The 25,678-nt window shown below is 43.6% G+C and overlaps 1 protein-coding gene across 1 annotated transcript in view; it reads right to left on the reverse strand.

Moving 5' to 3' along the window:
- The window catches only part of FAT4 (FAT atypical cadherin 4), a 126,432-nt gene extending 100,807 nt beyond the window's left edge, over positions 1-25,625 (reverse strand). The window contains exon 1 of the mRNA XM_042048511.1: positions 20,337-25,625. Within this exon, the coding sequence (XP_041904445.1) occupies positions 20,337-25,625 (5,289 nt within the window). The remainder of the gene's footprint in view (positions 1-20,336) is intronic.
- Between the last annotated feature and the right edge of the window lie 53 nt (positions 25,626-25,678).

A 25,678-nucleotide genomic window follows, 5' to 3' on the forward strand; every position in this document is an offset into this window, starting at 1 on the left:
CTACAGAACCACACACAATTCTCATTTGCCTTCAAGTTATTTTAATAGCTCATGAGATTAGGCTTTAATGAATTGCAACTTCACTTGAAGTGTGGACTTCTTAAGGGAAAGAAAATATTTACTTAGAATAATAATCTTGTATCCTGCATGTGATGCTCAAAAAGGACCAAAACCTTCCTGGGTAAAACATTGAAAGAACCATCGCATCAAGAGGGAAACTTGGCTGGCAATAGAGTTGCTGGCACCCAGAGAGGGTGAGAAATAATGGCAGAGGTAGAGGGAGGGATGAGAAAGACATGGGATTAATCGGATAAAAGGAGACGAATGACAACTCAAGGTCTCGCGGGCTGTGACTGTTTTGGGAATGAGCAGGCACGAGTGAAGGGAGAAGGAGGGAAAAGTCTGGGATGCGCTGGCAGAGGTGGGAGGGTGGCACAACAAGCAGAAGATGGGGCATGCACTTTTCCCTCAGACGAGTGGGGATGAATATCCATGCATCAGCATCCAGGATCTGGAAAGGGGGAACAGGTGGATAATGTATTTACATGAGCACACCTCAGCGTCCAGATTATTTTTAAGCACAGAGTACATGTGTCAGAAGAAAGAAATCTTGAAAATAATAATTTAAAAACCGTCTTTAGTTATTGTTCTTAGCCTGTAAAACTGACTAGGAAATCTTGGCAAAAACACACCTGGATTCCAAGATTTCTTTGGCGTGAGCTGTCCTTCAGCAGGGAGGAGCTCTGAAAGGGCTGACTGAGCATCCTCTATACCCTTCCACAGTACGCATGGAGGGACGTGGCACAACTTCTTCAGCTCCTTTTACAGCAGACTATTTCTCACTTTCGGGCAGCCCCTTCCATTATACTGATATTTCTCTACCACATCTCATTGAGTCCAAGCACAACACATATCCACCGCCACGGAGCGGCGGCCCCTCAGCCTGGGACACTGCAGCTACTGTTCCCTCTCTCTGGGCTTTGTTTTCCATCTCCCCTTGTTTTTCCCCAACAAGCCATGGTGCAATCCCTGCTCCCGCAGGCCCCCTCCCCAAACCCCAGCTGTCAATGCCCCCTCGCTCCACTCCTGGATATGCGAGCGCTCCGGAGTCAATCTTCCCATGAAAATCAAGTCAATGACCTGCCCTTCCCTGTTCCTTAAGAACCACAAAAAAAAAAAAAAAAAAAAAAAAAAAAAAAAAGCCCATAATTTTTCTTCCCCTCAGTTCTCACGTGTTGTTAATGTTCACTCGAGTTGTTAGGCAATACAAAAAGCATTAATTCCTCCAAAGTGAGTTCCCCATGAAAGATTTAATTGTTGCTGATTAGGCATAGTTTTCTCCTTTGCCACCCCCCCTTTTTTTTTGGGTTGGTGAAAAAAGAAGAGCAGAATGCAAAGATATTTTTCACTCAAAGGCCACGTTAGCCTTATTATCTAATCAAGTGGAAAGGCCTTTGTCTGTCCTGGCCCTGCCAAAAAAACAAGTGAGGCAATAAAAACCTTTAAGATTTTTCTCTATCCTTTGTTATCTCAAAAGACCCAAGTTTAGTCAATTGCTGTCACATCACTAGAAAGAAAGAGAGGAGGAAAACAGAAAAGAAAGAGAAAAGACACTGCTCTAGCTGTTTAAAAAAAAAAAGGGGGGGGTGTTCTGTAACCCATGAAGAAGCCTGGTACACAAAATTGCACAGTACGTTTTAAAAGATTTGCATTTAAAAGATTGAATACAGGTCGCTTCCCTGTGACCATAGAAACATTAGAAAAGGTGGAAAATTCAGTCTACTGAACTTCAAATGACTTTATTAAAGTGTCACTAATCAGAACCCAAGGACACAAGGTTTTAGTGTTTGGGCTAACAACGTGAATAACCCTCAAAAGTCAAATGACCTTCTAAGAGCATTACTTTTTAAAAAGCCACTTGTCGACAGCGAGTTAAGTAAGAAAAACTTGATTCCCTCTAAGAAATGAGTAATCCCATGCAGCTCACAAGAACACAACTGAACTACATCTCTAAAACCAGGCTCATAAAATACAAAAATCTGCAAAGCTTTTAAAAATTATACTATGTGGACAACCAAGCATTTGGTTTCATTTGGGACAGTTTAAGACAAACTTTGAATGAAATACATGAGATATTAATTTGAAGTTAATATCCACATGCAATAAAACAGGGATGAGGACAAATATCTAACAAGCTTCATCAGGAAATGGTGTTTATCCATGTCAGCAGTGCCAGAATATAGGTATGGACACTGAAAAAACACTGAAAGTGACAGCACATCTGTCATTAATCAGAAGGCTACCTGAATCACAGCTCAATTAATGTATTTATGCACCTGAGGCACCATCACTTCTATCAGACAGGCATGACCTCCAATTCGGTTCTGTCTCCAGAGTTACAACAGATGTTCTGTGCCCAAAACTTGCTGTTCTCCCAATACAACCCCCTGCAGCTCTGGGCAGCTCTCCTGGTTCATGCAGCAAGGATTTCTCTCATAGACATCATCCTTTTGAGCCTTAACTCCTGCATCTTCATTCCCTTTTGACTATTCAAGTCTTTGCTGTGTCTTTTATACCAGTTTAAAATCCTTCGGGTGTAGGAACCACCTGCTAGAAACAGCCACTAGTAATAGGAAAGTATCCTGTAATACGGATTGAACAGTTTTAGAAGTTAACATTACGCATCAGAGCCAAGCAGGTCGCTTTCAGAATTAACATCACCTAGAAGGCAGCAAAAATTTAGTTTGCTTATTGTAGTGTCTTCATTATGCTTCAAAACAGTGCAGTACAAACATTACCTACACAGATTGTTCCTTTTCAGTAGTGAGGTTATATTCTAGTGATGCGGGCTCTTGAATTACACCAAGCAGCAAGGCAGCACAATATCTGATATGGCTCCAATCTTTAGGGATCCTTCAGTTAAACGTAGTATTTCAAAGTCAAATGGATAGAAAACTTCCTTTAGACATGACCATGGGCAACAAACACCGGGGGATCTCTAACCTTCAGCAACCAGGTCCCAGCAAATAGGGCAGATGCAGGGGTTTCAAGTGCTGGTACAGATAACTTTGCCACAGGGTGTGCTTCTAGGTGACTTACCTCCCAAACTACAGGGGAAAAAAAACTGGCAGCCTCTATTCCAAACCTGCCAAACACAAACGTGTAAAGCTCATTAATCTACCCTAACAGGTGACTAATATTTCCGACACATTTTGGGTGAGCTGTCACGGCGCAGACTGAGTAATCCCCTTAGCGTGACAGAGCCCAAGTTGGGACTCATGCCCAGCATTGTAGACCTGCCCCAGAAGTTTATCCTTCCCTACAGTCGCCTTTTTCCGCTTCCTTGGTAATTTTCCTGGGCTGTGACGCAAGGCTGTGAGGAACACATCATAAGGAATATTTAAGAGCTACCCATACATTATCCTTAGGTGGATATATCATCTTTTTCAGGGGCACAGCAGCAACACAAACGCCAGTAGCAGCCATGAAATACTTCAAAGGTGATGATACAACAATTATACCCGTTTCTTTTATTTCCTCTACGCAATATATAATGTACACTGCTGTGTCCAAGATCTTCCACCCCTTGATACTACCATTTGGATTGAGATGTTTATCAACATAAAATGATGTCTCCAACAGTCATCTGTCAACATGAAAATTCTCTTGAAGCCTTTAAGGAGAGATAGAATTCTTCCTCCTCTGCACATACTTTTTTTAGCTGACACAGGGGCACATGTACATGACAGACCCAAATGCAATGGCTGTCATAAAGGTTCGGCTCTCACAAATGCATGAAACAGTTATTTAGTTTCTTCTTCCACCCAACATGCATACTCTTATCCTGGCAGGAATGCCCATCAAACCCTGGTGAAGGGAGCAGTTTAATTAAAAATAAACACACACCAAAAAAAAAAAAAAAAAAAAAAAGACTCTTAATACATTAATCCAAATGATGCAGACAATTCCATGCACTCTATCCTGCATTATACTTGAGTGGCTGGGTTCAGTGTCTGCCCAGGTCTCACATAGCTCCATTTCCTTGCAGGCAAAACTTGGTAGGTGCACAAACTTTTAATAAGATATTATATCATATTAATAAAGGTAATTGATGCAGTCTTATTATTACTAACAATTGGCATAGAAATTCTTTTAAAGTTTCATTGTTAGTAATCCTTTTACCCTAACAATTAAGGAAATCTTAAATACCAAATTAGGTATCATACATAACATCTCCAGAATTAATCCTCTGTATTATAGACAAAACAACTGGTTGTTAAACAAGTGTTAAATAACTACAATATAATGAGTAGCTCCAAGCTACTAATTTCTTAAATGTCAGTGAACAAAGGTGAATGTTTTTAAACTGACTCATGCAAGTAATCTCACTGGAGATGAAAGCTCTATAAACATTATTTTTTTTTTTAATTAGATCACTTCTTTCATGGGTTTACTTGATGAATACCCTTAATTTGAAGTATTTGGTAATTAGCCTGGTCAAGGACAGTGCTGCATTCATTACTACTTTTTACTCTAAAAAAGTTTCACTTTAAATAAATAAATAAATAAATATTTGCTCTGAAAGGGTAGTGTTTATCCCATAAAGTCTCAAAGAACAATAAATAGATATTAAAACAATTTAATGCCACAAGTGCTAACTCAATTCAGACCAAAGTAGGACGTCAGTTATGGGATTAAATTACAGGAATGAAACAAAAATAAAATGTTATCACAGGAAAAGCAATGTACTTGTTATTGCAACTCGACTGTGCCTTTGATTAATGTAGAGAAGCTCCACAGTTCCAAACCCTTGTAAGATTTACAGCATAGGAACAAACCCTTATTTGTGCCACTGAAAGATCAGGCAGAACTTTCAGGAGCAACAAATTATTTCCCTGCTTGCAGTGGAGGCCAGGTGTGACACCAAAGGTGGAAGATGTCTTCCTGAGACCAGCAAATGTACAAGAAAAAAAAATGTTGAACTGATTTGGATTTGGCCAGGCTGGATGGGGCTCTGAGCAGCCTGGTCCAGTGGAAGGTGTCCTTGTCCATGATGGGGGAGCTGGAACTAGATGGTCTTTAAGGTCCCTTGCAACCCAAAGCGTTCTCTGGTTCCAATCCATAAAAATCTTTGGTCAATTACTTGTCCTCACAGTAGCCAAACACTCAGCTCTTTTTTTGCCTGTGCTCTTTTCATGTCAGCAGGACAGTCCCACCTTGGTCACTCAGGCCCTGAGCAGCACAGTTACGAATGTAGCACATAAAGGGATAACAGCTGAGGCACATAATCCCTGGGTAACAAACTCGGCCGAGTAAAGGAGACCTTTCTGCTCTGCCTGTAAGAAACCGCAGGGATGCCCTGCGCCGCTCGCTTACCAAAGAGATGCCAGGGAAGTTTTTCTAAGAAAAGAACCCTGGTTCTTAAAAAATTGCACTGCTTCAGCAGTATACTCACAATGAAAAGAGAATTCTCATTTGCATCAGCTTTAAGCATCCATGTTCTGGCACTACAAAGCCTATGGCTGATAAAGTACTCTTTCTCCTTAGCAATAATTGTAGTGAAAATGCAAAGATCTGGCAAGATATTTGCTTCTGAAATACTTCTCTATTACCATGGAGAATTTGGAATATCCACCACTGCACTGGAACAAAATGAAGATAAAGGAGCTTGAATGCTACTATTATTGTTAGGATTTCTTTCTTCTTTTTTTAAAGGCTCCGTGGATTTCAAAGGGGCAAGAATTAATCACAGAAATAAATCAAATACTGCTGCCAGCAACAGAGCAGGAAGAAGTGTTAAAAAAACAATAAATGCAAATGATTATTCAGTCTCATAAACACATACATAGATAATTAACAGTTGGAAATTAACATGGGGAGTGTAAGTCCCATGGGTGCCACCAAAGACAGAGAAAACTAGAGGACAAGAAAGAAGAGAAAAAGAAATAGTACCTGTCTGCTAAAGTAAAGGCGCTTAAATGGATCAGAGGCTCCACCTCTTTCCCTGGAGAAGGTGACACATCCCATTTTCTTGCCCTGACCTCGTCTCCCCAGCTATCCTACATGAGGGTCTCTACACTCTGTAACTGGATATGGGCGTTTGCCTGCTCTGCTGCCAGAGCTCTCAACCAGGAGCCCTCCGTGCCTGGGGAAAATCCCTTTCCAATCAGCCAAGTGCTCATCCTCAGTAACCACTGAGGCTGTGGACAACCCTGACTTGTCCTGGAGCCCTGGGAGCTACATTCCTTCATTCCACTCATTCCTGGACCCCATTATCCACCCAGGCAGGTCTGTAATGAGGGAGTTGTTGCACCACTAAGTAAGTCTTTAAATAACTTTTTTATATTTTTTGGCACATTTGTTGCAAGGCACAGTTAAAACCTGACCACTACAACATTTCTGGCTTCAAAATAATAGCTACTAAACACAGACATTATGTTGTTAAAAATTAAGTGCACAAGTTTCTGTTTGATTAAAAAAAATGTTGAGTAACTATGAAAAAAAAATATAAGGATGGATAACAGAATTTTACAGACAAATTTAAAAAAATAATAGATGAAGACTCAGTACAGAGAAATTTCTAAAGAAAATGGGGTTATTCTGTGGCTCTGGTTATGTCCAGGATACAGCACAGTGGCTCTTCCCATTGAGGGCAAGGTCCAGCCTTACAGAGGTATCCCTTCCCACCCCAAAACAGGCACAAAAGAAAGGAACCAAGTCCTAGGAGACTGCCCAGATGCTCCAAACCTGTTGAATGCTTTTATACCAATGTCCAACACAGGCCATTTTCAGAAAATAAAGCCACTGTCACCATAAAAATTAATGCAAACCAGCCTGGAGCAGAATTTACATTCCTCAAAAGACAGTAAATCCTCAAGACAAGAGACCACCAGACCATCTCATCAGCACGTCACCATCCCACCAATGTTTTCAAAATCCAGGAGAGCCAGACAAAACCTAGCAGCCTGTAACACAAACAATCCCTCAGAAGTATATGTTATGCTCAGACTTGAAGCCACAAATCTTTCTGAGGAGATATTCACACGCTGTAAGAGACCTAATTCCACCCTCTGTCATGATAAAGCTAAATTTCAAATGCTTAGGTGTGCACAAGCTGGCACTTGGGAAACTATCACTGGCTGAGCTTAATAACTTCGAGGGAAAATGACTTTTAGGGGACTCATTAGATGAGAACATTGAGCTGGAAGCTACTGATGGGCATTGACTGTGTAAACCTACAATGGCATATATATAAAGCAGTTCAGCGTGGGATATATCTTTCAAAACACAAATTAAAGTCATCCCATTGAAGCTAGCCTGGTGTAACTTTCAACGTAAGTCTATACATAACATCTGTTAAATGGATTCGAGACTGCCACTACATTACATAAACTTTTGTCCTTGTAAAGTTGTGGTGAATCACACAGCTATACCCTACTGTTCTCCTTCACATGACTGGGGGAAAGACAGAAAAAACCACAGCAATTTCCAAAGTGCTATCAGCTAACATAATGACAGCTCTTCCCCGAAAGAGCAGAGTTTCCCAACTTCTCTCGAGACCCCTGGTTTAAGAGCAGAGAATTGCAACTGATGTCGTTGAACAGGAACACAAATTGTGGTGTCCCACACACCAGGGTATCTCCAAAACACTGGATTTGTGTAGGATCCATTCAAGAGAGATGTAATTACACCTTTCAGCAAGCTTCAATCATTGCTGGTGGTAACCAACAACAGGGAATTACAAGTGGAATATGATAGCCATTGTCAACTGCTTTGGACAAGGTTACAATTCCCTTACTTATAGGACAAAGTTCTCATCTCCCCAGATGACAGAAAAAATCTCACATTAGAAAGGGCATGTCTCAAGCCTCGTTACTTTTCACCAAGCACTTAAAAATGTCAAGCCAGAGCAACTGTCAATTGGCTTAGAATTGGTAAAAACTTACCAAATCCCTGGTTTGCAATTTCAGTGGAGCAAAACACAAAAAGAAGTGTTGGTAAATCGTCCAGTGTAGGTGTTACTTAACCTAAAATCCATGGATTGTGACAGCTTTTCTCTCCCAAAACCACCAAATGACCTGCAGCACACATGATTATGTTAAGATCTTGATAGCTATCACATGGAAATTAATGTTTCTGGCTACATTTAGTATATTGTGAAATATTTGCCTGTTTTTATTGTGCACAACAACAACAACTCCAACTGTGCCTCTTCTACATTCTTTTATAACCATTTTATATGCTCAGTGGGGGGACAGAAAAAGAATTTAGTTAATCATTAAGCTTTTTCTTTCCAAAAGCAAGCCATGCTGACTGTCCCAATTAATCAATGTCTGTGGAAGTTGCAAAGGAAATTTAATGCACTGTTTCTGAATCCTTTATTCAAAGCACCAGCCTTCTGGTTTTCAAATGAAGAAATACACAGACAGCCATGTATTTGCTATAATCATAATAAAATCATAATAAAATTGATTTTGGAGTGGTGGTGAAAGTTATCTTTCAGCCTACTAAAAGCAATTCTTTTATTCCAATAAAACTTTCTCAAACGAAAATTAAAAAAACTATGGAGGAGATTGCCACAAATATCATTAAGTATTATGAACCACTGAATTTCACACAGTCAGTTTCATACCTTTCCATCTGCAGGTGAAGATGGAGCCACAGAAAGGTGGACTTGTCACCACCAACCTGCTCTCAAGCACTCCAGAAGGATTTGCTGGTTGCTGTTCCCAGTAGAAACAGAAACCTGCATCTACTATGGGATCCACTACCAAAACTTAGCCAAATCCCAAATACAGTGGCTTATTTGAAGCAAGGCACGCAGGTCCCAGCATAGACATCAAGTACCTACCCCAACATAAGTCAGACAAAGCAGCTAGTTTTTGACTTCTTAAAACTATGCCACAACAGAAAGCCTCTGAACTAATACTAAATTATTTTTAGCTGTATGAGCAGGGAGCAGCGTTAGTTTACAAATTAATTTCTAGAGTTCGACTTCTCGACCCAGGCTCCCACAAAGCTGCTCCCCATTAAGCTGCCCTGTAGCCCACTTCACAGCAAAATTTATCCCTAGTTCTTTTCCTTGGAGTACTGTGCTAATACCACTGTCTTCTATTCCTTTTTACAGACCTACAGCCATGTAAAGTGCCTAATTAGAGACTCCAGAGCATCTTGATTTCCTTATTTCCTTGGCAAAGGGCAAGCTTTTTGTTAGATGTTTCATGTTTACCCCGTGTCACTTTCAATATAGATTTTAATTTACACAAATAGGAGGTCTTTCTCATGTACTCATGGCCTTATTTTCTGCTTGGTTATACCAATGTAAATTAAGAGCAATTCAGCTAAATAAAATAGAGTAACAGCAAAGGAAAATTAGCATAACTCAAAGGAAAGCCAGTCTACTGTTTAGTAATTATTTCTTTCATATACTCCAGATTCTCATGCTCATACACCCTTTAGAGAGCCAAAGCTGTAATAACAATGTTATATTTTCACAGAAAAAAAAAAAGTAGCATTTTCCTACTCACACAAAGAAGCTATTTTTTAAAGATAAGGGAATGTAGCTGGGCTGCATTTATTTTTCTATTTGTACAGTGGTAGCCACAATTAATAATAATATTATGGTGTATTTTTAGAAGAGACTGTTTGCACATGTGAGACCTCATGGCATCAGAAAAGTATGTTCATTTTTATTGCACTAAATCTCAGAATGAAAGACTGCCTCCCTCCATCAGTTTTGGGCAGCTTTACTGTTGTAAATTGTATTTCCATGGGTGTTTTGAAAACAGATACATGTGGGATGGTCCGGTCAAGGAAGGGCAAAAGGAATATCTAGAAGACAACAGACCAAAATAGCCCTGACTTGGATGCAGCTTAGTTACACCATTAGGAGTATGACTTCAATATCTTCACTTCTATGAAAAACAACTGTGATATTTCAACTTAATGACTGAAAATTTAAAAAATATATAGAAAATGAAATTTATTTGCCCTAATGTGAAGTCTCATGTACCATTTTTCTTCCATGCTCACCAGGAAGAGCATCCTGCTGATTTCCAGCTGTCACAAGCAGGAGAACATTACTGCCATCATTTACAAGACAAGAGTCTTAGGGCCCTCTAAAGAAATTGCCTCTTTAAGACTTTGCTTTAAATAGATGGAGGGAAAAATGGTCTTGCTTCCACTCCCTTCTCCTCAGCCTTGCCCTGATAAATGGTGTTGCTCATGGGTGGAACAGCTCTGACAGACTTGGAACAGCCATTGTGTCTGATGGCAGGGATTTATTTCTGCAAGCAGCTTAAAAGTTCAGACATGACATTTCCAGATAGCGGCGACCAGTTAATTTCTAGAACAATAAATAACAAATGCTAAGAAGAACTGGGCTTTGCTCAGATTAAGAGTCTGTAGGACTTGCTCTTCCTTAACACATTCCTGTCCTGCAGTGGCTTCGCCTCTTCCTCCAAGCAAACTGGAGGCAGAGCTGGGCACCACCTTATGGGAGGAGAAGGCATTATTTGTACATGTGTATCTTTTGTATATCCACATATACACCTGATGTTTATACACAGACATCATAAAGCAAGGCAATAAACAAATACCCACGGTAATTAATCACCTGGGAGCCCAGGAGACACGAAGGGGCCATGTAAGAGGAGAGCTGGTCATGAGCAGAGGCAGCCACGTGCTGTCAAGGCTTCTCAGTCCAATTTTTTGGAGCTACTTTCAGCAGTGGACGGGGATTTTTCTATTAGCAGATAAGAACTGAAGGTTGGACAGCATGACATAAATCCCTGAAGATCCATTATTGTTCATTTGTTACAGAAACACAGAAACCTAAAAGGAGGGCTTAGCTCCAGCCTTTGGCGTCCTACCGAGAAGGAGTATTGAATTTACACAACTCCTTTCCTACGCTGTAAAATGTATCAAAATAAACATCTTATACAATGTAGTTGTCTTCCTCCCCTCTTACCCGTCCCTCACACACAAACTCAAAACAGTGCCCAGGAGAAAAAAAGCCCAAAAAACAACACAATAAGAGACACCTTTATCAGCCTCAGCCATCTGCGTTCCTTTAGTCTGATCCAAGCGTTTTGGCAGGCATGTGTGCAGCTTGCTCCTACCCCACATCATCCTGCCCTGCAAGAAACAGTCCCCTCCCTCTTCCTCCCGTCTCTGCTGGCGTGGGTCAGGCAGCCTTCTGAGTCCCTTAATTCCAGGACTTGAAATAACAAGGTATCAGTGCACACGTTTCACTAATTATGATCTCAACACAATCACTTAACCTCATGCCGAGGAACTACAACCCCACTTGGTACCTTGGCCCAAAAAACAAAACAGATGTCAAAAAACCCACACAACTTTCAGTGCTGACCATAGGACTTATTTGGAGCTTAGAAATTTATAGGTAAAAATAAAATAAACCAGGCTAATTCCTCAAAAGTTTGAAGTGCAGGAGTTAAAGGCACTGTTAGAGAAAGAAAACAATGGTAAGAAAATCACCACCACCATAAATCAGTTTCCAGACAATCTGACATGACCCTACTGGGGTTAAAAATCTGGATTTTCACTAATTTGTTCACCGAAATCATAAAGGTTCAAATTCTTTCCTCAAAGCAGACGGGCATAAAAACTTTATAAGGCAACTTTCAAAGGGAATAGAATCATGCTCAGAAAAAAAGAGTCATTTAAATACACACAGAAATGCAGGTCTCAAAAGAGTAAGACTGCAATAAACTACAGAGTTTGCCTTCTGTTTCTAAACAGCCTTGTAATTGCAACATGTCTTCAATATTTCAGGAAGCATGACATTTTGATCGATTAAAAAGAAACCTTGTATTGAAAAGAATAAAGAATGAAAACAGGGAAAACACCAGGAAACCTGAAGTGTAATATTACAGAAGAAAACCCCTATGGAAAATTCAAGCTTTAAGCACATATACTACAGATGTGCAGCACCGCTCTGGCATCTTATTTATCCCTCTGAACTACTTCAGGAGAATTCTCTCAATTTATCAAAAATGATCCAGAAAGGAGTTGACATGAAAAGCACTCAGCTCAGCTCTCTCCCCGGCTCCCCAAGGAACAATCCATCTCCTAGTACACTGCAAGGGAAATAGCATCACGTATTTCCCCATACACAGTGCCCATGGCAAACCCACCCCCTCCAGCTTCAAATAGTGGGTTTTTTCTGTCTTAATACACATAGATGGCCTGTGATGTGAACTCTGTTTTTCCCTCTCCCCAGCTCCTTTGGGATGCTACACATCAAATTCTTTTTTGAAAGCCAATTAGCATGGCTCTGTGTAATTCAGCGCTATCTAGTGTTGGATGCTACTTAAATTAATTTGGTACAAGTAGGATATAAATTCTGTTCCATAGCTTAGAAAGAGGACTACACATCTGGGTAGGTGAAACATCATACACATGTTCTTAGAACTAAGAGACTTCTTCTGGGTTATATGTCAGGAAATATTGCAGCTACCAAAAATAAAATATTTGCCTTAAAACCCAAAGATGACTAGATATGAAGCACTTGCTGAAAATCTTAAATTAATGTTCTACTCATTCATATTTTAGACAAAAAAAAATCTTGAAAAGGCTTCAGAAGCATTGAAATTCAAATGTCTCCAAAGAAACCCTTAAGGAAAAAAACTTAAATGATTTTATAACCAAAACTAACACTCATTAGCATAACTCATTGGGTAGAAAGTTGTCCTTTGTTATTTTTTGCTTCAACAGTAGATAATAAACTCACATAAGAAGCAGTATCAGAAGAGAGTTATGAGCCAGCCCAGAGCAGCTCCGCATGTGAGGCCTGCCAGAAAGCCCCTGGCAGGATTGCACACCCTGCTTCCAAAGGCAGGACACGCACATGGGTGCTGCTGGCCCAGCTCTGCTCTCCAGGAGAGAGCTTGGGAATGAGTTGTGATGCTCCATCTGGTGATGGAGACCTCCAAAAGCAGCTGCTGTCATAACCCAGCTCATAAATCCCCTCTTCGTTCCCATCAGTGACAGAGACAGTCATGCTCAGTACTCTTAAGATGCCCCGTAAAAGAGAGATCCAGCTAAGGGCCTGGAAAGGAGTCAACAGTAACTTGTAAAACACAAAGTCTCCAGCTCGTCAGTTTTATCTGTGCCGTTCATACAGAATTAAATAAGGAGTAGGCAGAATTAAATTCTTATTTACTACTTCTTAGTAGATGACATGAGGGCTGGAGCACCTCTTCTGTCAAGACAGGCTGACAGAGCTGCGGTTGTTCAGCCTGGAGAAGGGTCCAGGGAGACCTTAGAGCACCTTCCAGTTCATAAAGGAGCTACAAGAGAGCTGGAGAGGGGCTATTTACAAGAGTTAATATATGGCACACCACAAACTTATTCCCATTCGTTTCACTTAAAGATCTGTGAGAAAAACCCTGTCTTCGTGTTTCAGCTCTGTTAGAGAACCCAAATCAGCTTCACAGGGCTCTTAGGAGTCATATTCCCTCACATGGCCACTGCAGGGAACCCAGACTCGGCCACGGGATGATGCCACCTCTAGGGCCAGAGTGTAGAGGGGCGGGAAGATGACACACTGCAAGAAGATGCTCTTCTCCAAAAGCTCCTTCCACCTGTCTGAGCCTCAGAGCTGCTGAATGCCTTTCTGGCTGCAGGTCTAGATGGCTGCATTAATTGCAACAGAACCCTTACACATTTATTTAAGATCCCTGTGTCAATACAAGCCACAGCCTACCAACAGTGTGCATGTGTGACAGCTGCAGAATGTGAAAAAAAAATGAAATGCTAAGGCAAACTCGTTTCCATTACTTTTTGCGTAGCTGCTGGCACATAAATTACCACTTCATAACAGGCCCTTTGAAATTCTTTTGCATTAACTAATGCAACTCTCTGTATTTTTACAGTGTGATCATGGCTATCAGCTTCCATCTGTTCTACTGTCCTTTTGGAATGTTTTCGCTGTGAGGAAGTAAACAAAAATAGATCACTGTAAAAACAAACCTGCCTGACAGTCTAGACTGAGGGTCTAATTAAAAATAGGATTTATTAGAATAGAGAGAAACGTCGCAGTAAAACAAAGACACAGTTTCTCTAACATATCTGGTATTATTCTTGGCAAAGCCAAGTCAGGCTATAAATTCACTGAAACAAATCAGGATAGCACTGATGCACTATTCTGATCGAGCATCGCTTTTCCAGACTTCGGGAATGCGTTAGGAAAACTCTTTGTTTCACTTCACTTTTAGTCACCATAAATTCCTTTTTTAATTGGAACACGAGAGCATTAGGACTTGTCTCCACACAAGGTCTTGCACAGAGTAAGAAAGCAAACTGAGTTAACAGCAATGCTACTCCTCTAGTCTAGACACAGTTAAAACAAACTGTACCAGCAGAACTATGTCATGCCAAGGGCTTGCTTTGATATAAATTAGATGGACACCTTGCTCCTGGAGGGGTGGGAAGTGGCAATTCAAATTTGAAAAGACTCAGAACACGGAAACTCCTGCCAGTCAAAAGGGAACGAGCATCCTTCGGTGAGGTGCAGTCTCAGAGAAACCGCACAGGAAACAGGACAAAACAGCAGCAAAGATCTCAGACACCACCACCAACACCGTCTTGCCCCAGTAAAGACACAGGTGAGGGCTGGGGACACCAAGAGAGCAAGCAGGCATTGGTGACCAACTTCTGGAGCAAATGAGCAGCCACTGACTGCTTCACCCAACACATGGAAAGAACCCTGCACTCCCTCAGCCCTGGGGCTATCATTTTACATGGAAAAGGACTCACTTATTAACATTGATAGAGCCCAAGAGCCACTCGGAGATTTGTATGAAGAATTTAACACTTAGCAAAAATAAGCACATGAAAATTTTGCCCTCTTTTTTTTGGCTATTATTTCTACTGTTTGCATTAGAGACGCATGAAAAATAATATTTTCCGTAATAAAGAATGTTGTTTTTAGAAGTCTAGTGATTTTTACCATAAAAATTATGAAGTGACCTCACATGCAAAAATGCTCAAAGGCTGCTAAAATAGCAAAGAAATGAGAAATTCTAGATATTAAGAACACATAGCAAGACAGAATCATTAAAGAAATTAGAGAGGATTAAAAAAGGGCCAACTTTGAACCAAAACACACAAATTAGTTTTGAATAGTTTTCCACATAAGGAACATTCATCTCCCACTCTAGTTCAAGGACAACTTAGAGATCCTTTTTCAGATCGTGCACGTGACAGCAGTAACTTAAATCATTACACGTTTCTTGGAATCAGCAATATCAGCTCTAGGAAGAAAAAAAAAAAAGTGTCTTTGGAGCTGGGACAAGGCAGCAGATTTTCATTGTTTACTCCAACATTTCATAAGCAGCTTCCTTTGTCAGGCAACAATTGATGTGCCATGTATCATTAAAGAATGAACCAATTTATAAATAGCATGAATACAAGGAGAACCCCATTGTTCTTATTTTTGCTGGTAAATATGAGACATGCCAGATAAGACTTCTCTCAAGTGGGTTTCAAATTCCCTTACTAAATTTAAGGCCTTCCACTAGCCAGCTTGGCTAGAGAAGTAGCACCTTCAGTGTCTGGCCCCACCAGGCCACCCCTTTTCCTCTCTCAATCAGATGAGGAGTGACACCACACCCCTGAAGCAGTACCTGCCCAAGGAACGCAGGAGTGACACAGAGCTACCTCAGCCACACTACGTAGCCTGGACTGAGACAAAAAGCTCCACATCAGCTATTTACACCGTGCAATCCTGGGTTTGTGAGCACGGCTGCAGTTCATACTGAGTCAAGGCAAAATGTCCTGTGATTTTCTTCCCGGGAAGCCAGGGCCATTCATTCTGCTTGTCTTCATCAATTTCCAGATCTTTACTAAGCCAGCAGCAAGCACTGTCTGAAACCCCCACATCTTGCCTGAATAAAGAACAATCTCCCAGCTTGGAAGTCCAAGACTCCCAACAGTGTCAATCATGAAGTACTCACAAGATGAAGCTACAAATGCTCAAGTGCAGAAGAAAACCCAGTGTCTCATTTCTCCCTTTCTGCAAAAGAAGACATCTCTTTTGAGAGGGTATTAACATTCCCAGGTAAAAAGCACTAATGGGATCACTGATCTGCCTCTCCAAGTATTTCCATTTTCAAATCAATAGCATCACTAAATCTTTCATTTGAAGTCTATTCACTCTCCTCATTTACAGCCTTCTCCTCCTTTCCTTGGAAATGATGAACCTATTTAAAGTATATGAAAAATCTTGAACTGAACGAGGAGTTCACCTCCCGAAGTGTTACCCCCTCTCAATTGGCACAGATGATATATGCATCACTATATATGATATATAGAGGGACTGTTGGCTCCTAGCAAACCCACAGCTCCCTTCAAGGAAGCCACCCACTGAAGAGTTAAACATGCTAACTGGAGATCCTGTCTAATTCCTCCTAATCCCTGGTAACACAGCACAGAAGATGAGGTATTGTCCCTGGGTTCCTGTTATTGCTGCCAGACACAAACCAGGGTACAACACACGGCCACCCAAAATATCCCGCAGCACACGGTCCTTGTTTGGGGAGGCAGGACTGAGGGGAGTCCTGTGGTGTGCAAGTGATGTCAGTAGGCATTAGTCATTCTACATTAAATATAAAATCATGATGGTGAAACCCTCAGCCCTGCCCAAGAAGTCAAAAGAGAATTTATGTTGGAAAGCCAAGAGAAAGGAGTTTAGCAATTGCTGAGGGGTTTTTCCCTAGCAGGAACATTTAAAAAGGTATAGAATGGCAGACTGAAGGGATCCCTTCAGGACACCTACACTACTCTTTTTTACATGAGATCAACAGTGATGATGGTATTAACCTAATTATTAATACAACAGGGGGAAAAGCTAAGACTGATCACAAAACACATTCACACAATGTCAAATATTATCTGACACTGTTATATTACACCGTCTAGCTGTAAAATACACTGGAACAAGCACTTGGGTTTTCTTTACAAATCTCAATTATTTGGTATTTGAAGAAAACTTTACCACACTACTTGCACTTTTCTGACACACACCCCACTTTTCTCTCCATATAATAACAAACAAGAGAAATATACACAAGATAAAAGCTAGTGCTAAAAAAAAATAAGCCACAAGTTGTAAATAAACCTCTTTGTTTCCTGAACTTTTTGCTGTTACTTTACTGAAAATAACAGAAACCTTCAGTTTCAAGGCATGTCAGCTGCTTTGGGTTCAGCAAGGGATTCCCCACAGTCCTGCCATTGCAAAGCTCTGCCCTTGGGCACTTTGTTCACAAAGCACTTACATACAACCCTGGGAGCTGTGCAGTCAGTGGGTCTTTAGTCTGATCCCATAGGGCAAACCCCAGGGATGAATGAGAAATATTGCAAAGATACTTTCTTCTTCAATTACAGCACTAGGTGAACCTTTTCCATATATTTGATATTATTTGAAAAAAGAAATAAAATAAATTAGTGACAGAATTTAGGGAAAAAGTAATCACACTATTTCCCAAGGACAAGGATTAATTCACTTCTAGAGCAAGTGGTTTCACACAAGTCTGCTCTTCTTTTATACTGCCTGTTGGCAAGACAAAGCCTGGTCACTGTTTCAAAACTGTAAATATCTCTATTTCACACCAGGTATCTGTCACCCAAACCCATTGCTGGAGTCTGTACTAGACAAAAGATCTATTAACTTCCTTACTCCCTCTCTTCTCACCAGTCTCGGACAGCACATTTAGCACTGGGCAGCTCCCCATGCTCAGTGGTTCACTCACATGCCACGGTGCAATTAAGATGATTTCTGGCATCAGGGCAGAGAGTGTAGCAGGCAATGAAGAATAATCATGAAGACATTGTTAAGAATATCCTATCACTGTTTTTCCCTTTTCTTTAACCATAGGGAGACACAAAACCCAACATACTTTTCACAAGAGAAGGAAGAAAAAAGTACACAATATTCATGCTTTTCCCCACCCAAAAAAAAAAAAAAAAAAAAAAAATCCAAACCAAAACCAACAAACAAAACCAAACAGAAAATAAACAAAACTTATACCCAGGTTATGTGTGCAGAGAGCTGTCAGATATAGTGACATCAGACCTACTGGGCTTTGTCTGCACACCTGCACTGATGTTTTACAACTTTTCTTGGGGGAATCTAAAGTCAGCCAGTCTTCATCTCACCATGTATATACCATAAAAGAGTTGAAGACATTACAGACCAAAGAACACTTCAGTTTAGTGGCTGTAAATACTCCACAGGTTCCCACACATTTTTTGTCTCTCATCAGTGTTCTCGTTACACCACCAGTCAAACCATCACCTTAAAACCCAGGACTGGAATAAAACACTAAACCTTCTGGATTACACATTTGATGTGCAGATGACACAGAGCATGAGTGTGCTTTAAGGTGGGTTGCTCACATACTTGGGCACTGGCTAATCTTTTATGAAATAAGATTGACGGCAAACTCTTAAGACCAAAACGTGTGCACCGCATACATCAGACCAAACTCTAAAAACATTTCCATCCAAAAGAAATGTGGAAAAAAAGCTAAGTTGCTTATTCAGCACCCACTGACAGTCAGCTTGCACAAAGAATGTCACTGCAGTAGTTCTTGTGTTGGACAGCAAAAGCCTTCTAGAGAAATCCCATCAGTTAAGAGAAAGACTGCATATGGTTATGTTTTTGAAAGTTGAAAGCTGATTATAATTTATAATACATTTATAGGGAAGCACAGTAAGCTAATTACATTTGGGAGAAGACACATTTTAGAGGCTATAAAGACTCAACCAGTAATAGGAAATTCTAACTCCCAATTATGCCTCTCAATGTTCTTTACAGAATAAAACATTTGCTTGTGATTTCAGACGCCGTTTGTATTCAACAATATAAAAGTTGTTTGCAATTTCAATGGTTGTTCTCTTCCCTGCTCAGCAAATACTCATGTTAAGTGCTTCTACAACGTGTAAGAATACTGCAGCCATAGGGTTGGGTCTCCTATGAGTCTTTCCCCAGTCAAGAAACTCTGCTCACACTCAGGAATTGAAGGGTTATGATCCAAATACCTACTGACAAAGGCCTGACCCTCAAAACAACTGTACATCAAGACGAAGTATGACATAATAAGGAAAAAATTATAAAGGTGTATCTTTTAAAAATTGCTGGCAGGTGTACAAAGACATGCACAACAGGAATATTCTCATAAAAGTGGCATGAATCATTTAAACCAGCAGCACTACTAAAACAGGTCATTTTCCAATACACCACTGTTTGTCAAAACATGACCATCACCAGCACATTGCACACACACCAGGACGGGATCACATCTCTGACATGGAACGATGCTCAAATTCCCTGACAATCACTTCAGAGATATCTGTCACTGCCAGTAGAGGAGAGCAAGGTTACACACCTACACAGATCATACTTAACCTGCAGAAGAAACAACAAAAAAGCAGCTATGAAGAGAAAGAATTCACAGCTGCCAAGTAAGAATCGGAAACACCGCTTTTGCTAAAATCAAACAGAAAAAAACCCCAAACCTGCAAACCACAGTATCAAAACTAAGACTTAAATCCCAGGAGGAAGTATAGCTGGGGGATCTGTAGGGCTGTGCAGTGCTGCAGGAGTATGTTCAGCCAGAGAGGGAAATAGTTGAACCACTACACACTACCAGCATCCTCTGCTGGCTGAGCCACTCAGCAGTGCCAGCCCCAAATTTCCAAGGAATGGCAAGTCAAAGGCTCATGGTGAAGTGCAGAAGGCAGCTCCAGGAGATGCTGCAACTTAAAGCAAACACAGCATTTCTTTTCACACCTGGCTTCTCAGTATTGCCTTAGAAGACAGCAGGAATGGTGTGAATGATGAGCTCTGTGACTCAAGACAGAGCAAATAAAACACTTGTACTTCACAGATGACGTTTCAAACCTCTTTTCCACCCTTTGCCTTTCAAGTCAAAGGCAGAAAACCTTTAAAGACCCTTCAGTCAAGGGTCTCTGATTTCCCCAGTTACTGTGTTCAGCTTCATGATAAGGAAAGTTTCCAACTAAAATGTTACACTTTCACCACCTGTCACATCCAAGAACAGAAACAAGACCATTTTCATACTCATCAGTGAGTTAGGTAAAAAAGTAACCTAAACTGGAGGTGTGTGAGGAGACCTACTATCCCAGGGACTTAGCCAGGCAGGGATGGCAAGAACTTCGATGACTGGAGACACTACATGAGCTTTTCAGAGCCAGTTCTCGTGTCCAATACCGCAATGAAAGGCCAATCATAACCCCCAAATTACACAGGAGTAAAAAGACAGGCAAATAAGTACTGAATAAACCTTTACCTCTGCTCTTTGCGTGCGGGGCAAAACAGACGACTTTTCAATGGCGTAAACATCCACCAGGTAGAGTCGTGCTCCTTGCTCCCTGTCCAGAATGGCAGCAGTCTGGATGACCCCAGTGTGGCGCCCGATGGTGAAGAGGCGTCCAAGGCTCTTGTCATCACACCGAACGGACACAATGTAATATTCCACCTGCGCCTCAGAGCCCCGCGGGCTCGCCGCTTCCAGGGATATCACGTTTGTCCCAATGGGCTCGCCCTCTTTCAGGATGGTGATGTATTTGGGCTGAGTGAAAACAGGCCCGTCAACCCCTTGCAGAATTATAGTCATCTCAGTGGTGGATTTTCTCCTTTCGGGGCCGAGGTCAGTGGCAGAAACTATGAGATTGTAGATGAGCTGAGAAGGCACCAATGCTGAGGCTACTCTTAAATCTCCACTGTAGCGATCCACAATGAAGGTTTCAGTATCTCCATTGACTATCTCATATTCCACCTCCCCATTGGCACCCTCGTCAGGATCCGCAGCAATAATTGTGGTTAGGATTGAACCGATCACAACCGAGGGGTCAGCTGCGAGGGCGTTTTGTGATATGAACACAGGGACATTGTCATTTTGATCTGTCACCAGAATGGTCACGTTCTTGAGAGCAAATCGCCTGGACTCCACAGGAACAGCCTGATCAGTGGCTTTGACTGTTAACTCAAAGAGATTGGCAAACTCCCGATCGATTTCAGCATTGGTAAATATCGTCCCTCTCACTTCATCTATACGGAAGTGATTCCCCCTTGGCATCTGCTGGATGATTGCATACGTTAGCTGCCCGTTAATATCCGCATCAGGATCGTGAGCAGTCACAGAAATTACAGAGCTACCCACAGGAACGTTCTCAACAATTGATTTAAAGATGTCTCCTGGAGGAAAGTGAGGAGGGTTATCATTGAAATCCCTAACGTGTATTACCACTGACATCGTAGAGGACCGCGGGGGCCTTCCTTGGTCTTTTGCTGTTATGTTTAGCTTATACAGAGATTGTGTCTCAAAGTCCAGTTTCTTGGCAAGAAAAATACTCCCAGTGTTGGGACTGATGCTAAAGGTCCCGTGATTGTTTGTCCCTGTAATGCTATAGTGGAGGTCAGCATTATCACCTGAATCAGAATCAGTGGCAGTGACAGATGACACCAGTTCACCAACCCTCATATTTTCCAAGACATCCACTAACAAGGTTGATTTAGGGAAGGAAGGGCTGTTGTCATTTTCATCCAATACATCAATGCTCAACATGCAAGTTGAGCTTAGGGAAATGGCTCCAGAGTCTACTGCTTGGATGACAAGGGAATACGATGCAGTAGCCTCATGATCTAGTTTGCCTACTAAGGTCACTTGGCCTGTGCTGCTATCTATTGCAAACTGATTTTCTTCATTTCCCTTAATTACAGAGTAGTGAATCAACCCATTAACCCCTTCATCAACATCTGAGGCAGAAACTCGCAGCACCTGTGTCAGATTTGCTGCCAATTCTGATATAGTAGCTTGATAAAGATCTTTCAAAAATTTGGGGGCATTATCATTGATGTCTTTCATGTAGATCTGCACAGTTGCCTGATCCTTTAGGGGCTTCGGCAACCCCTGATCTGTTGCTATTACTGTGAGACTAAATACTGCAGCTCCCCTCTGTCTCATAAGAGCTTCTCTGTCAAACTGATGAGTGCTTCTGATTTCCCCAGTTACTGTGTTCAGCTCAAAATCTGGCTGCATATGCTCAAATGAATACCTGACCTCACCATTTGGCCCGAAGTCTTTATCTACAGCATTTATTTTACCCACATACGACCCGCCTCTCTGCTCCTCTTCAAAATAAAACACATAGTTGGTACTGTTGAACAGGGGCCTGTTATCATTCACATCCTCCAGAATCACAGTAACGTTCACAGTAGCATTGAGTGGTTCTACTGCTCTATCAGAGGCAACAACCAGTAAAACGTATCTTTCCTGAAGTTCACGGTCCAGTTCACTTTTTATATACAGCTGACCATCTGGGAATATGCCAAAGGCATCCCCAGCATTTCCTTCAATTATACTGTAAGCTATTTCACCGTTCACTCCCGAGTCTTTGTCAGAAGCCTGTACCTTAAAGAATCTGGAATTTACAGGCTCTGACTCCAAAATAGTAGTTTCATAGGAAAGCTGGTCAAAAACAGGCGGGTTATCATTTACATCATGGACAGAGACAGTCAGGATAAAGTTGGAAGACAGCTGAGGCACCCCCATATCCGAGGCCAGGATTTCAACCTGGTAAGACCCAGCATTTATGTCAAGTGGCCCCGTTAAGCTTATAGCACCAGTTTTTTCATTGATTGAGAACAAGCCCTTTGGGTTTTGCTTAAGGCTGTAAAGGACCATGCCATTAACACCTTCATCAGGATCAAGAGCTTTGGCCTGGAATATGGTATGCCCAGCTTTCCAGTTCTCAACAACATTTACACTTTCCACCACGTGAATGAAGTGTGGGGAATTGTCATTTAAATCTTTGACAGTTATATTGACCACGGCATCGCCCGTTATCGCCCCACCTCTAGCAACCACCTTCAGCTGGTAAAACGCCTGCTCCTCCCTGTCAATAATACTGGCTGTGGTGATCTGCCCCGTCACCCTGTTGATGGCAAACACACCCCTCTGGTCACCTGTCGTAATGAGGTAACTGATATTGGTGTTGAGGTCCATGGTGGAAGCAAAAACAGTACCCACGTGGTAACCCAGGGCAACATTTTCAAAGACAACAAAACTGTACATGCCCTGGCTGAAAACAGGGGGGTTGTCCTGGGTGTCCAAGACAGTGATGGTGACAATGGCTTGGTTCTGTGACTGAAGATTCCCACCATCAGTGGCCACAATCTGCAACTGGTAAGCAGTTTTCTCCTCCCTGTCGAGGGCTATTTTTGTTGTGATGACCCCTGTCTGGCCATGGACCTGAAACCTGGAGGTATCTCCAGCTGAGATGCTGTACTTGACTGTCCCATTGGGTCCCAGATCGGGGTCCGCGGCAGACACGGTGGTCACATAGGTTCCAGCTGGCTCATTCTCTTGGATATGGGCAAAATACTGAACGGGGTAAAACACAGGGCTATTGTCATTCACATCCAGGATGGTCACATTAACTCGGGCTATCGAAGAAAGGGGAGGAGAGCCCAAATCAGTAGCCAAGACCTGCAGGGAGAAGTGAGACTGCTCCTCCCGGTCCAGCTGCGAGACGGTGCTGAGCTTGCCCAAAACCGGGTCCAAGCGAAACATCTGGCGAGGGGTCACAGAGGAGGGGCCAACTGCTGCCAGGGCTGGCTCAGCTTCCTGCAGGGAGAAGCGGACGGTCCCATTGTCCCCCAGGTCCCCATCGGTGGCACTTAGGACAAGCAGCTCAGTTCCTGATGGGGAGTTTTCAGCCAGGGACACCTGGTAGCCCTCAGGTTGACCGAAGCGAGGCTTGTTGTCATTGACATCCAGGATGGTCACAACCAGCTGTGCGTAGGAGAATTTGGGCTGCACCCCCTGGTCACGGGCACTGATGTTGAGCACCACCTGAGAAGCAGTCTCCCTGTCCAGCCTGCTGGAGCTGGATGTCCCCGCAGTACGCCCAGCAGTGCCACCCTCAGGACCGGCTGTGGTGACCAGCCCGCTGTGCTCGCTGATGCGGAACCAGCCCAGCTCGTTGCCCGAGACAATGCTGTACTTGAGGTTGGCGTTGAGGCCCGAGTCACGGTCTGTGGCACTGAGGCCCCGCACGTAACTGCCCAGGGGCACGTCCTCACTGATGTTCACCCTGTACACCGACTGCCCGAAGACAGGAGGGTGGTCATTGATGTCATTCACAAAGATCACCAGGCTGGCCACCGAGGAGCGGCTCACGGGAGCTGCCACCGCTCCATCAGGGGAAAAGACAGAAGTGGGGGAGCCTGGAGGTGGTGGTGGGGCCCCGTAGTTATCCGCCACTGCCACGGTAAGGTTATAGGCTGGGATGCGTTCCCGGTCCAGCGCGGCCGCTACCTTGATAAGGCTGAGGTTGGGTACCTTACTGCTGTGCACCTCAAAGTGCCGCTGCTCGTTTCCCGCCAGGATCGACACGGAGATGTTCCCGTTGGCCGCGGGAGAGTCGGCATCGCTCACCGTCAGCAGGGCCACCACTGTGCCAGGGGCCGCGTTCTCATCCACAGAGGCAAACCGGGAGGTGGCCGGGAAGTAGCGGAACTTCACCCGGGGCTCGTTGTCATTGACATCGAGCAGGCGAATGAGGGCCTCGGCCCGGCCGCTCAGCGCCGGTACCCCTCGGTCCATGGCCTGGACGGTCAGCGAGTACTGCTGCCGCATCTCGTAGTCCAAGCGCTCACGGATGCGGATCACCCCACTCTCAGGGTCCACCTCAAAGGGGAGGCTGCCAGCCCTGTCCCCAGCGCCGCTGCCATCACCTCCCTCCAGGCGGTAGCGGATGTCAGCATTGGTGCCCTCATCAGCATCAGCTGCTGTGACCTGGAGAACGCTGGCCCCGACAGGCGCATCCTCAGGCACTCGTGCCTGGTAAAGTGTCTGGCTGAAGATGGGTGGGTTATCATTGATGTCCTGGACAGTGACGTTGACCTGAAGGTACCCTCGCCGACGGGGCTCGCCCTTGTCCTCCACCTGCACCAACAGCTGGTAGGCGGGGGTGGCCTCCCGGTCCAGCCCTCCACGGGAAACCAGGTGCAAGAAAGCTCCCTCACCGCTGGGGTTGAGGGTGATGTTGAGGCGGAAGCGGCCCTCCTCGTTGCCGGCCACAATCCGATAGGAGCCGTGGTCCACACCATTGGTGCCACTGTCGGCGTCGGTGGCAGTGTCCAGGATAAGCTGGCGCCCGCTGCCCGTGTCCTCCTTGAAAGTCACCACGATGGAGGGGTCGGGGAAGACGGGCGCGTTGTCGTTGAGGTCGAGCACCAGGACGCGCACCTCGCTGGGGTAGGTGGGCTGGCTGGAGAGCACCACCAGGTCCACCACGTCGCTGGCCAGGCTCTCGCGGTCGATGGTGGCGCGGGTGTGCAGGGCGCCCGAGGTGGCGTTGATGGCGAACAGCTCGTGGTGCTCGCTCAGGCGGTAGGTGAAGCCGGGCCGGGTGGCGATGGTGCCCACCCAGGTGCCGGGCGGCTGCTCCTCCAGCACCCGGAACACCTGGCGCGGCTCCGCGGCGGCGGCGGCGCTCCCCAGCGGCGGCAGCAGCGGCAGCAGCAGCGACAGCAGCAGCGGCGGCCCGCGGGCGGCGGGGGGGCGGCCCATGGCGACCCGGGGGCGCAGCGCCCCGAGGGGGCGGCCAGGCGCCGCCGCTTGCC

This window comes from Corvus kubaryi, unplaced genomic scaffold, assembly GCF_017639235.1.
Source record: "Corvus kubaryi isolate FWS band 111438036 unplaced genomic scaffold, C.kubaryi_AGA036_p1.0 67, whole genome shotgun sequence".
In the NCBI taxonomy this organism is placed as follows: Eukaryota; Metazoa; Chordata; class Aves; order Passeriformes; family Corvidae; genus Corvus; species Corvus kubaryi.